A 13,613-nucleotide genomic window follows, 5' to 3' on the forward strand; every position below is an offset into this window, starting at 1 on the left:
AAGGACAACTCACAATGCCTCCAGGTTTAGTTGCTCATACATACATACTCCTGGAAGTGTCCAATATCTATATCCATATCCACACTACCAACCGCATCGAACTCAAGCTCATACAGCACCATCCCCAACTAATCCAAGTGATAATTTCTCCCCATCGGCGGCAACGGATTCTCCGTCAAGGTCTCATCCGAGAAACTGCCCCGATTGTTCCTCCTGAACAACAACCTCCATCCGATCCCCCGACGCGCTCTCCGTGCCAGACAACTCACTACTCCCATGACTAGCCGTACGAGTAGTCACACGAGCACCCTCACCCGGTTTCTTCTCCTCCCCAGCCTCCTGCTGCTCATCCAGCGCCCTCGGCTTAATAACACCCATCTCGACAAAATGATCCAAATCACCCTTATCCGGCGACGAAGGACGATCTCCACCATCCCTCGCAAACGTCGTCCACCGAGCAGCATTACTCCACCAACTCGGTTTCTTCCTCCCGATACCGAACTTGCTGGCACGCGCAGCTTCAAGATCACCCCGCTGAGCAATCAACGCTTGATCCTCGTTCAACTCACAGAATCCACACATATTCATGACCACGATCACCAATAGAACAGGCGTATATCCCAGCCCGTAAAGCCATCCAACATCAACATCATACCGTAACGGCGACACCGACCAATCAAACGCGGAAGCAATCGCATACCCGATCTTCACGCCTAAAAGCGCAATAAGGACCAGGAACTGCGACGGCGCCTCGTTGAAGTAGAAGAGCAGTTGGCCGAGGATGGTTGCCGGGCGGGCTTTGTAGCGATAGATGCTATGCTCCAGGGCACAGCAGATGACGAGCATCCCCGCGAGGGCAGTGAATGCAGCGACGCGGAACCGCGTGTCTGTTGCGACGGGCCGGGCGTCGAGTTCTTGTTGCTCCGGGCTCTGTTGGTGTTCGATGGGGGACCAGGAGCGGGGGATCGTTAGGACGAAGTTGATTAGCGCGAAGGCGTAGAAGAGGATCGGGAGGAGGAATTCCTGGCATTGGCGGCTGCGGTTGCCACTGCTGTTGGACTTATTGGTGAAGACGTAAGGGTCACGATCGCAGATTTGACGCTCTTGCCAAGAGCCCCTGTTTTCATGGAGGTCAGTAAATTGCTACCTACATGGAGTACACTAATGTACTAGGTGCAAAGGGACAGCATAGTGAGTCCTGAGCAAGGGAAAGGGGAACTCACCATTGTCTCACGGCCTCCCAAACAGCCGCCATCAACGCCGGCATGAGCATTGTATAGAACACGCTCTGGATGATCAACGGCGCACTCTGCAAATAACTCCGATCGACATCGATACTCATAAAACAGCTAATCGTGCCGCAGACAGCGACAACCAACAACCAATACCATTTCATCTTCCGACCCAGGACGCGCCGACGAGGATCAACAGGCAGATATTGCCGCCCGTGCTTGCGCACATTGATCAGAGTGAAGAAGATTGAGAGTGCAAACATCAAAGCAAACGCCATGCCGATGGATGCATGCTGACCGATCTGGTTGACGGGGGCATAGCACGAGGTTCCATTGACGACGGTGCCGTTCTCCGCGAAGAGATGGGGCTTGAACTGGTCGAAGATCAGGTAGCATTCTGTGCCGTTGGAGAGAGTACCGTTGGTGTAGAGCGTGTAGTTGTATAGGTTTAGAGCATCGCGATCGAAGTGCACGGTGTTGATGAGCACGTCGGTGTCGTTGGCTCCGGTGGGCAGGGATGCCAGAGCCCGAGTGAGTAGATTCATTGTGTCTGCGACGGCGGGCTTAATGCCGCGTCATTTGTCGGGGGTAGCACGAGAAGGCAGTAGTAGCGTGGAGAGGACCATGATGAGCAGATGGGAGAAAGGTCAGGTAGAAAAGGCGCGGAAGGGCCGGAGTTGTAGAAGTAGGGTTGTATTCCAGGGCGCAGTCGATGATGCGGAGACCCGGCGGGACGGGAGTTTGGTTGAACCACGGAGGAAGAGACGTCATGTACGACCTAGCGGCATCTGATTTGATTTTACTTTTATCCAATCACTGCAGGTTTTGTTACAAGGATCATATATAGTTATGAAATCTGTAAAGAGCTCTTACAGGGTTGTCGGTGGTTGGCTCAAAAATTCGGGTTGTATAGGGCAAAGAAAATGACAAAAGGATGGCCATAAAAATTAATAGACATTGCTGCTATTAGTAGATAGAAGATGCAATCAAAATAACCGTACTAGATGCCTTCAATATAATAGACTACCTCATTAAGAGAGTTTGCCAAAGGTTAACAACTTGGTCACGTTCCCATCCCCGATATTGCAAATGATCTAGGATATCTTGCAGTAGAAACCCGTCTTCTTCTGACATAGATCCATCTGCAAGCATCTCCTCGGCCACTTTCTGATACGCCAGTGTATGCGCACGATGCATGATCACGTTTCTCACTTCGAAGTACAGCCATTTCCGACAATGCGCCAGAGCCCTAACCCTCTCCAGAGTAGTCAATACATCAAGCTCGTCTTTCGGGTCTCCATCTGGCCCTCCTCTCGTCAGAACCTTCTGCTCCAGCTCATTTGCAGATAACTCGTAGACCTTGTTTTGCACCAACACTGCCAGCTCGACGGCCGTCATGCGCTCTTTGACCCGCAGTATTTGGCCCGTAGTCAAGTGCTCGAGCTCTCGCCGACCCATCAAATAGTCAGCGAGAGAATCCGCCATGTCCTCCGTGAGAGACGCATACGTATGTGCTTTCCCTCTATCTTCCACTTCCGATTTGAACAGAACAGGAAGCAGCTCGCCGAAGATCAACCCGTCAGAATACGCCGGTGAAGGATAAACCTTATCCTTTTTAGGACTGCGTATAAGTACCGTCAAATCGGGAGGAAGCTTCATCAAATGGGAAAAGTACTTCGACCCGTATATAGCCGGACACAAGGAGGCGGCCGTGATGTGAGCGAAGTCATGAAGATCATAGATGGCGTCCTCGCGATCTAGTAGACTCATGCTGTCCCCGTCGAAATCCTGCCTTCGTCCACCGACGTGATTCACACCGATAGCTGATATCCCGAACGGAGGGATAAGTTTGGCATGGTACTCAACGATCAACTCCCCACTGCGAACCAGTTGATGCACGCCATAGTTAATGGCTCGGATGGCGTTCTTGTCCGCAGAGAGAAATGCATCGATTTCATGGAACGTACGAAGATTGGACTCCACCGCAGACAGAAAATCGTCGCGACACTCGGATCGACTGGCAAAATAGATAGAACCGTACTTGTGAAGCGAGACGGCCGCTTTCCAGAGAAGTTCATGCTGGCGCAGGCACAGTAACAGGCGTTGGTTCTGCGCTCGCTCTAGAAGAATCTGGCATCCCTCGAGAATATATCTCAGGACAGGCTCTTTCGCATTCCTCGTCCAGAACTGGATTCGTTCGGCATTCTCGAAATGGGGATGCACGGGTGCATGTCCGTCTAGCCATCCTGTCAAAGGCTCATACGCACCTGGTACATCTTCGAAGAGTCGCAGGGGGCCGCTCAATGGGTGCGTCTGGGTAGATTGGACTGGTTGAATGGATTCAATTATTTGTACTTTGATGGCATCGGTGGCAGGTTCCTGGATCATTGAGTGAGCTGTTTCCATACTAAAGGGGCGAAGACCGCGAATGTGTTAATATTTGAGTGCTTTGCGTTGGGAACCATGTCGAAAGAAAGGTTACATTCCGATTTTCACCGCCTGTCCACCATCATGATGACGGGACGCATCCCAGGTACTTTACTTACGTGGCACCCTTCGATCTCAACTCCCTTCGTTACTGACGACACATAGCGGTGAGTTAGACGATGGAATGGGATGATCCTTGCTGTTGTGAGTCGTGCGTTGACAATGTAAGCTGGGGGTCCGATCATGCAGTGCAACGTAGCCCCTTACAGCACTTGACTTCGGGACAAGGTAAATGGAGAAAGAGATTGGTATTTAAATAGCTTATCTTACTTTATATTCTCCTGATATAGGTAGATCATGTGAATCGTTGTTCATATATCGGGTTTTATGGTTCCTACGCCATGGCTCAGCTTAATTGCTAGCAGATGAATCAGATCAATAACGTCATTCAATTACTGTATATTGACATAGCACTACGTCTTGGTCGTCTCATATATCTAGTGTTACTTTTCCGATGGGACACGATTGCTCGTTTATCCCTCCAGCACTGCCTTCAAAACATCTACTAGACCTTTGACCTCGTCCACTAAGACAGAATTAGCATCACATCTCAACAATTAAGTCTCAAAATGAAAGAGCAGAAGAATGACCGGAGACTTACCGGTATTATAGTGCAAGAAGCTAATTCTCACCACCCCATCATCCGGATCCTCAACCTTCAGCACACCATGCAACAGCCGGTGGCTGTACATATGCCCAGCACGGAACCCAAAGTTCGATCGCTTTTCGGCCTCTTTCACAATCGCCTGACTCTTCCATCCCTTAACCAGGAAGCTAATAACCGGGACCCTCCGGTGCTGGTCCGCCGACGGCTCTCCGATGATAGTTATCTTGTCGTTACTACGAAGATAGTCGAGGAGAATGGCCTGGAGCTCCTCCTCGTGGTCCGCGATGGCCTTCCAAGCCGACGCGCGGTCCGGTCCAAAGTAAGCTGTGATTTCCGGGATCGACTGGGTAAGTTCATAGTTTGCCGAGGCGAGGGTGAGTTTGGTCTCGAGGGTCTGCGGCTCCGAGGCCTTGAAGTAGTGGCCTAGCATGTTGATCTGGTCGTGGATGCGGCTGTGGCAGTAGATCTGGGCAACGTGGGGTCCGTAGACCTTGTACCAGGAGAAAGCCTGCAGATCGTCAGTTTCGGATCAATAGGTGGTTGAGATAACATATAACTTACATAGATGTCGGCATCCAATTCCTTGACGTCGACCGGTCTGTGCGGAGCAAGTGCGACACCGTCCACGCAAACCAGAGCCTAGTGTTTGACATTTATCAGCCTGTATCCAACCCGACGAGTGTCAGGAAGGTAAATAACCTACCCGAGGGAACTGATGAACAACATCCGCAATCTCCTTCACGTTTGCGATCGTGCCCGTGATGTTCGAGGCATGTGGGAAAGCCACCAATCTGGTCTTCTCAGACAACAAGGGCTTCAAAGTCTCAATATCGCAATCGGGATTCGTGGGGTTCTTAGGCGTCCACCATTTGATAGTCAGGCCTAATAGCTTTGCGATCCGCACCCACGAATTAGTATTGGCCTCGTGGTTGAGGACCGAGATAATCAGCTCGTCCAAAGGCTCAAAAGACAAGGCCGTGGCGATGTTGAGATAGTTCTGAGTGGTTGAAACACCGATGGAAATCTGTCACAAATCGACTGGATTAACCGAACTGCCGCTCTAAAACCAGTCGTTCTGAGAGGGCAAGTACAAACCTCCTCTGGTCGAGCATTGATAAACTCGGCACCTGCCTTGCAGCCCTTGGCGTACGCGTCCATGGACGACTGCGCAACGGGATAAGTGGCGCCGAGCTGGACATTGGTGTTGGAGAGGTAGGCCTTGATCCTGATCTTGTGTGAATAGCGGAATCCCACTTTTCAATAGCAGAAAAGACTTACGATTCAATCACAGAGCCAAGCACTTGACTACCCCCTGTTATCTGTGAGTTAGCCGGGGCATACTTCGTATCGTGGGGGTAAGTCAACAAAGCATACCGGCATTGTCCATAAAGACCTGCTGCTGGTTTAGAGCGGGGAAGCGAGAGGGCGCCTCGGCGATGTTGAATGCTGCCGCCATGATGATCGATATTACGTGCTCAAGGAAAATCAGTGAGAAGAAAGATTGAACTGGGAGACAAGATGGAAGTAGAAGAGGAGGAATTTAAGGACGAAGAGGGGTAGTTTGTTATAGTTAGTTAAGTGGAGTGTTACATAAGCCTCTTATCGTGCCTCACGCCCTGCGCCCTGTGATTGACCTGAATGCTTCCTCTTCCTGCTTTGTCTGTCGACCAAAACCCAATTTCATATTCTACAATGCGAGATGATATTGCAAGATCATGACATTCATCGATCATTCATCAATCACCGGATAGGAAGGAGCTAAGGGGATGGATTATTGGATGAAGTTTCATTGTCTTCTTGCTTATACACAACTGCTCGCGGATATCATCACATCGGCTCGATCTCGAACTGCTTCTAAACCTTAGCCTTCAAAGAAAACCCGATAAGCACTACTCTAGCTGCAATGAAAAAGGATACACTGCCCACCATCATCGCACCTGCAAACACCTGCAACCCCCAGTACGTCCCGTGCTGGCGATTAAGGATGGCCCCTGCGATGGGGCTCCCCGTGAGAGATGCGATGCTAAGACAAGTGAACAGGACACCCTGACGGACTCCGATCTTCGAGACGTCGGCAGAGATCTGGCTGAGAAGAGCCGGCACCATGCCGACGAAGGCACCTGAGGCAAATCCGTATAGCAGAACAAACACCACGTATATGGCAGCGGATCCGGGCGCAAGCAAAGTCCCGGGAAGCCAGAGAACCAGGATGGCGATGGCAGAAAGTGTGCACATGACGATCATAACGTTGAATCGACCAAATTTATCGCCTAAATACCCGGGAAGAATGCGACCGGGGAGACTGCGGGAGTTATTGAATATCCAAGGGTGTAATTCAAAAGGATTGATACGTACCTTGCAGCATTCAGAATGGCTAGCAGATAGCTGGCCAATTCGCGGCTGACGCTGTCTTCTTGGGCCTCCAGGATCACATAATTGATGGGCACGAACATGGCGAAGAAACCACAACAGGCTGCCAGCATCAACAGAATAAATGGAAGCTCAGAAAAAGGGCCGATATAGTCGTTGAGCTTGACCGGTCGTAGAACCGGCGCAACTCGGGATCGAACAGTCAAATTAGCAACGATTAGTAGCGCAAGCACTATGAACGCAGGGATCCGAAGAGACCAGCCGAATCCGATTCTGGGCAGAAGTCGAGAGAGCATGGTTGGGAAGATAACCCCCCCCAGAGACGAGCCACTGGAGACAATTCCAAAGGCCAGAGCCCGTCGCTTGTCAAACCATGTCGCAGTGGAGGAGAGTGCAGGATAAAAAATGAAGCTGGCACCGAGCGGGCTGCAGATCCCTTGAGCCAGAATGAATTGATAGTACTCGCTAGAGATGGACGTCATCATCAAGCCAAAAACATGGAGAAACGTCCCCGTGAGAAGCAGCCATCTAGGGCCGTAGTTGTCGAATAACTGGGACTGTTAGCGAGTGGGATCTTTTCAAGTCGAAGTCTCGAGACCAGGCATACCCTGCCGATGACGATCCCTGCAGCAAAAAGGACGAATGGCTCCAGAGACAGAATCCATGAGATGCTGGAAGCCGTGTAGGAGTGCAACTGATTTTTCTGATAATAGTCCTGGAAGACTCCAATTGCTGATATTCAGTCAGTACCATAGGCTTGTTGTTATCGCAGGTTCACTCACCATTGACCCAGCCGAAGCTACAAAACAGACAGCACCACGCTCCTGCAACCACCGTCCAGGCTCGCATGCCTTGGTCCACCTGCCCTGCCGAGCATTCCAGCGTTTCGCTCGCTGTGGCGGCCATCTCAAGCTTAGGGTCTGTTGATTTCTCCATGTTGGAATCAAACCTTGGGATCTTGCCGCGCAATAACAAAGACAAGACAGGAAGAAGACAAAGCAGCCCCCTTGACAGCTCAACTTTGACTCGCAGGCCGTGGCCCGCAAGAATCCCTGCAGGATTCAGGAGAAAATTTCGAAGGGCGATAAGAGTCATTCATTGGATTTCTAAGCGGCAAAGATCGTCTTCGCCAATCAGACCGTTCCGCAGCCGCTATACCAACAGACTAAGGCTTTAGTCCTTTTTAAGCTTCGTGCCATTCTTAGTGGAGATATACGAGATAAGAGATTGAGGGTTTCAAGAAACGGTAGACCACAGATGTAGGCTCTACGCTGGAATTATTGGATTGGCAGCGAAAAGGTGAACAGAACACTCTTTTATCGTTGTCCTGCGTACATGAAGGCTACTGTTTGCAGCTTTATCTGTATGTGATATTTATTACATTGTCTCCTTAGAAATTCTGTGATTGACTTTATTTGGATCTATCGGCATCAGATAATATACTGATTGCCTATTTTACGACCTACTTAAATGACTAGGCGAAAGGAGAGCCAGTTGATATTCACCCTCCGACATAGTGTGTTTATAATTATTTGTCGTTATGAGAGCGCTTAATTCCAGGGAAAAGGGCATAGAACGAGTGACATCAGAATTAGGGACAGGCATTGGTGCGATAATTTGGCAATTCATTCTGCGAGAGGGGCTTCTCCTTCCCCAGATTTCGGCCTCTCTTGTCCCGAAGCACTATTAAAGATCCCACCCCCTCGACATGGCTCGATCTGGTCTTTTCACACAGACAAGAATGCATTGTGGTCTTAATAATGCTCATCAAAATATTATGCCTTCTAGTTTTATCCCTCCCAGTGCAGGGGCGGATTGATCGGTGCGTGTTTACATGCCCCCTCTAGATTTACCCGGATCAGGCTAAATATGCTCCAGGCATCGGATTGTCTCCAGATACAATGTCGGTCGATCAGCTCTCATTGATCAGGATACTACGCCACTCCAAGTCGGAAATGGCAATTTTGCATTCAATGTGGATAATACGGGGATGCAAGTAGGTGTCTCGTCTCCTTGTAGAACATACAGCTGACCCAATCCAGTCATTTCTCCCGTTCAATACGCTATCTAGCTGGGCATGGCATAATGATTCATTACCGGAGAATGGGTAATCTCTACTCTGCCACAATTTCGCACTTTGTATAATTGACATCTGGCCAGGGAAGACCCTAGTGATTATCACGGAGTAGGGAGAATGACCCACGGCAGGAATGTGTCCTACGATATTCCTGATCCGAATCTCCCGCAAGCGTCGCAATGGCTGATTTCAAACCCTAATCGTATTAATCTGGGCCGTATCGGTCTCCAGTATGAGGGCGCCAATCTATCGGCGTCGGATATTGCAGATCCAATCCAGACGCTAGATCTCTGGAATGGGGTCATCACGTCGACATTCAAGATCAACAACGAGAAAGTCAAAGTGGTGACACAGGGCGACTTCGAGTCCGACGGGGTTACTTTCCAGATCGAGTCTAAGCTAGTTGCTTCAGGAGATCTGTCTGTGGTGTTGAACTTCCCATATCCACCAATTCATACTACCAAATATAAGTATGAGGTGTTTGTGGGTGTTGACGATTTTGCCGCAAACCACACCACTACCATCGAGAATGATTCCACAGAAAATTCAGCCCATATTTATCATGAACTGCAAGAAACAAATTACTTTCTCAACTTGCGATGGCCGTCCAGCTCTCATCTTCGATTGTCTCGAGCAAATAATACAACTAAGACGGCGAGACATCGCTACTCACTCGCGTCCACCTCATCGTCACCCACCATAGAATTCACAGCTCATTTCTCCCCAGACAAGCAAGTGCCAGACTTACCGTCTTCAATCAAGCAACGGAATACCGAAGACTGGAACAAATACTGGAAAGAAGGTGGTTTTGTGGATCTGACCTCTTCGTCTAACCCCAAAGCAGATGAGCTTCAGCGCCGGATTATCCTATCTCAATACCATGTCCGGGTGAACAGTGCAGCCAAGGGCCAATCTCCGCAGGAGAGTGGACTAATGAATAATGGGTGGTACGGTATGTTGCTACTCTGACGGTAATTGCCATCATTTTGGTAGTTTATCTGACTTGATCTAGGGAAATTCCACATGGAAATGGTGGTATGGCATAATGCGCACTGGGCTACATGGGGACGTCAGAAGCAGTTCAACGATATCTTTCCTGCTCTTTACGAGACCTTGTTGCCTTCGTCAATAGCAAGAGCAAAGGCAATGGGATGGGATGGAGCCAGGTTCGTCTGTATTATTTGACACTATGGGTATTGTCGAGGCTGACAATTGTAGATGGCCGAAGATGACAGAACTCAACACCGGGGTCAGTTCTCCAGGTGGCATCAATGGGCTTCTTTTATGGCAGCAAGTAAGTTGAAAAATGCACCTTGTCTCCGATCGAATTAACCAGGCCGTAGCCTCATCCTATGTTCCTGGCCGAACTAGCTTATCAGGCCTCTCCAACACCAGCAACCCTGAGGAAATGGGATAAAGTCCTGTCAGCCACCGCCGATTACATGGCCTCATACGCCTGGAAGAACGAATCCTCAAGATATTATGATCTCGGGCCACCGTACTTCATCAATTCAGAATAACACAGTAACAAATTTGGCTAATTATTGCAGATCATACGGAGTCACCGAGAACACCCCACCCTCTGAGACACTTAACCTAGCCTACGAGGTATGTTTCCCTCACCTTCCTAACAATCATTCGAAATTAATCCCCATGCCCAGATCGCATACTGGCACTACGGCCTCTCCGTTGCCCTTAAATGGAAATCTCGCCTCAACCAGCCCCTTCCTAACAAATGGACCCAAATATCTAAGAACCTCGCTCCCCTCCCGCAAGTAGATGGCCTCTACGCCGTCTACCAAGGTCTCAACAGCTCCTGGTGGAACGACACTTCCCTAACGGGTGACCCACGAAGCCTCATCATGCTCCAGGGCATCCTTCCCGACACACCGGCCGTGGATCCCAAAACAGCCTTGAGAACCGCCGACAAGGTGCATGAAGTTTGGACGGATGACAAGATCCGCGGATGGGGAAGACCCGTGCTGGCGATTAATTCCGCGAGGATTGGGAATCCCGAAAGAGCCATCTATCATCTCACGGCTTACGAGTATTGGAAGTTTGATGATGCTGGTATGTTTTCCCTCTTCTATTTGTTGCCTCCCTCGACGGGGCTGGATGTAGTTGAATGTTAATTGCTAATGGGATGGGTTTATTTTAGGATTTGCCGTCCGTGGAGGTGATGGTATGTTTTCTCTATCTCTTATATTTCCTTTTGGAAGGGTTGAATGAAACTAACAAGTATTTCGATCAGGGGGTACCCCTCCTCCATTTATGCCCGGAAATGCAGGCTTCCTATACGCAGGTGGGTTCAAAACATTTTTGTGGTATTGTGATAGTGCGGCAATGCTGACAGATATCAGTGGCATATATGGTTGCTGGCTGGAACGGATCTCACGGTCACGCACCTGGATTTCCTAAAGACGGAAGTTGGACCGTGAAGTATGAGGGGTTAAGCAAAGCACTATAAGATCCGAGGCCAAGCAATACAAAGAGCAATATACATACTTTCACATCCGCTAATAGAGTGTTGTCTCGCTCATCATTGGAAAAATCCATGAATCAAGCGGAATTTCCAAGAAATCAGCCATGAGGATCACATGTATTTGACTATATAAAGGGCCTTCTTCCTCGAGTAGATATAATATCATCTTAAGCAATTCAGTGCAAAAGATTTATTCATTTGAAAGGCTTACCCCTGACACCTGATCCGTCTACATACAAAGAACGCCTTTATCACTGCCACCTGCTGCTGCATTGTACCTGTTCCAACTCGAAATCGAGTTCGACACAATGAAGTTCTTCATTGTCATCCTCACACTAGCCCTGACCAATCTCATCTGGGCCCAATCTTCTGATAACGACAAGAAACATCACTGTGTCGTTGGATTGACGACTGCCGACTACCCGGAATCCGGCAACCCGGAAATCATCCTCCAGGGCTATTGTCAAGACAACTCGACAACCGGTGCACCTGAATCGGTCTTATACACCAAAGCCGAGTGCGACGCCATGCGCGACCCGATCATCAGCACTCTGGTCAAGATGTACGGTCAGAATGACATCGGCCAACACCAGTATGTCCCGGAATACGGATATATCAAAGAGATTCTAAATGATACAATGGGAGAACCTCCAAGCACGAACGCAACAAAGAACTTCGACACGTGGATCAAAACATATGGCAATCAAACGGCATGGGTCACCTTTATGCATGCTCAAATGTATGGTGCCCTGGAACAGTCCAAGGAAAAGGGCAAGTATCCGGAATGCACACCTGGCGATCAATATATCACGGATGAAAATCGCCTGTGTCTTGAGGAGCGTCTCAATGTGTGTGAATTTGCTTGGGCTAACTCGGAGTTTAAACGAGATAATGGGACAAAGCCCCATTGGAATTGAACTGCGTGATTCTTACAAGCTTTAGAAGATTTGAAATCAATTATTTGAATAACCAATATACATTCTTTCATATAGCCTCCGGGCGACCCATAAAATAGCTCTTTCCCGGACGAATACATACGAACGGCCAAACGGCCAAACGAACGAAAAGAACGGAGAAGTTACGCTTCTAACGTTATTGGTCCATGCCGTGCCCAGGAGGTAAATACTACGTAGTTTAGTGAAATAACTCCACTAAAAATTGTTACTTTTTCTGCATTTAGGTGATTTCATCGTGCATCCTCTTCCGACCAATTCTCTTTTACCAAGAAAGGTCGAAACTTGTATTGTGGCCATCCATACCTTTCTGGGTGTTTACTTTGGCGTCACAGTAGAATAACCGGCATCGAAATGCGGGAGATTGTATGTCTATCAAGGTCTTTCTCACTAGAAAGCAAAAATCCAGGAATCTCCGTTCTATCCCCTATGACATTATACATACTAATCATGCTAATCCCAGGTTCATATTCAAACTGGGCAGTGTGTAAGTCGAACCTTGAAACTTATGTTGGTCACGACTGACTCTGGATAGGGTAACCAAATTGGGAGCGCATTTTGGTAAGTTCAATGCCATAGGCCTTCAATGTTTAACACATGATACAAGTCTCCTAATTTTCCCGTACTTTCTGACAGGCAAACCATCGCGGGAGAACATGGCGTTGACTATTCTGTTCTGGCATGTTAGTATCCCTCTCAGAACCCTACTGCATTCAGCTGTTGACAATCAATCTATACTAGCTATAATGGCACCTCGGACCTCCAGCTGGAGCGTATGAATGTATAATTTAGCCAGGTTCGCAAATTTCATCCTTGCACCAACTCCACGAGACTAATGAAGCCAGGCGAATAAAAACAAGTATGCCCCTCGTGCCGTCCTCGTCGACCTGGAACCAGGCAACATGGACTCGATCCGCGGTGGTCCCTTCGGCCAGCTCTTCCGTCCTGATAACTTCGTCCATGCCCAAGCCGGCGCTGGAAACAACTGGGCCAAGGGCCATTACACGGAGGGCGCTGAGCTGGTGGAGAAGGTGGTTGATGTTGTACGCCGTGAAGCTGAGGCCTACGATTATCTGCAAGGCTTCCAGATCACGCACTCACTTGGTGGTGGCACAGAATCAGGCTTTGGGACTCTCCTGATTGCTAAGTTCCGGGAGGAGTTCCCGGATCGCATGATGGCGACCTTTTCGGTCCTGCCTTCGCCGAAGGTATCAAATGTTGTTGTGGAGCCCTATAATGCCACGCTGTCAGTACACCAACTTGTCGAGCACTCGGATGCCACTTTCTGCATTGAAAATGAAGAATTATTGGGTCGTCTTTGATGTGGTGGTCCGCGTGGCAGACTGAATTTCCGGAGATATGTCGCCGTTGCCAGGAGGACGTGGCACTGGGTCATAGCCTGTGC

The 13,613-nt window shown here is 49.1% G+C and overlaps 4 protein-coding genes across 4 annotated transcripts; 1 reads left to right on the forward strand and 3 right to left on the reverse strand.

The window, feature by feature from the left end:
• Positions 1-183: 183 nt before the first annotated feature.
• Positions 184-1,777, reverse strand: KD926_001300 (DUF2434 domain-containing protein; the record flags this gene model as incomplete). Its single annotated transcript, XM_053104994.1, has 2 exons — positions 184-1,117; positions 1,224-1,777. The coding sequence occupies 2 exons, from the start codon at positions 1,775-1,777 to the stop codon at positions 184-186; spliced, it is 1,488 nt and encodes a 495-aa protein (XP_052951759.1).
• A 478-nt stretch (positions 1,778-2,255) lies between these two features.
• KD926_001301 (uncharacterized protein) lies at positions 2,256-3,620 on the reverse strand (the record flags this gene model as incomplete). Its single annotated transcript, XM_053104995.1, has 1 exon — positions 2,256-3,620. One exon carries the CDS (start codon positions 3,618-3,620, stop codon positions 2,256-2,258), a length of 1,365 nt encoding a protein of 454 aa, XP_052951760.1.
• A 572-nt stretch (positions 3,621-4,192) lies between these two features.
• Positions 4,193-7,632, reverse strand: KD926_001302 (putative MFS monocarboxylate transporter (Mct); the record flags this gene model as incomplete). Its single annotated transcript, XM_053104996.1, has 11 exons — positions 4,193-4,245; positions 4,321-4,834; positions 4,888-4,965; positions 5,030-5,350; positions 5,422-5,551; positions 5,605-5,638; positions 5,701-5,800; positions 6,253-6,628; positions 6,682-7,247; positions 7,304-7,428; positions 7,479-7,632. 11 exons carry the CDS (start codon positions 7,630-7,632, stop codon positions 4,193-4,195), a joined length of 2,451 nt encoding a protein of 816 aa, XP_052951761.1.
• Positions 7,633-8,456: 824 nt separating this feature from the next.
• On the forward strand, positions 8,457-13,530 carry KD926_001303 (uncharacterized protein; the record flags this gene model as incomplete). Its single annotated transcript, XM_053104997.1, has 17 exons — positions 8,457-8,518; positions 8,575-8,692; positions 8,739-8,803; positions 8,857-9,725; positions 9,786-9,939; positions 9,992-10,067; positions 10,117-10,271; positions 10,324-10,381; positions 10,435-10,843; positions 10,932-10,955; positions 11,025-11,075; positions 11,134-11,212; positions 11,497-12,103; positions 12,672-12,695; positions 12,744-12,769; positions 12,816-12,891; positions 13,054-13,530. 17 exons carry the CDS (start codon positions 8,457-8,459, stop codon positions 13,528-13,530), a joined length of 3,330 nt encoding a protein of 1,109 aa, XP_052951762.1.
• Positions 13,531-13,613: the final 83 nt, after the last annotated feature.

The sequence above is a fragment of the Aspergillus affinis genome, assembly GCF_023601865.1.
Source record: "Aspergillus affinis strain CMG 70 chromosome Unknown NODE_126_length_105642_cov_88_982144, whole genome shotgun sequence".
In the NCBI taxonomy this organism is placed as follows: Eukaryota; Fungi; Ascomycota; class Eurotiomycetes; order Eurotiales; family Aspergillaceae; genus Aspergillus; species Aspergillus affinis.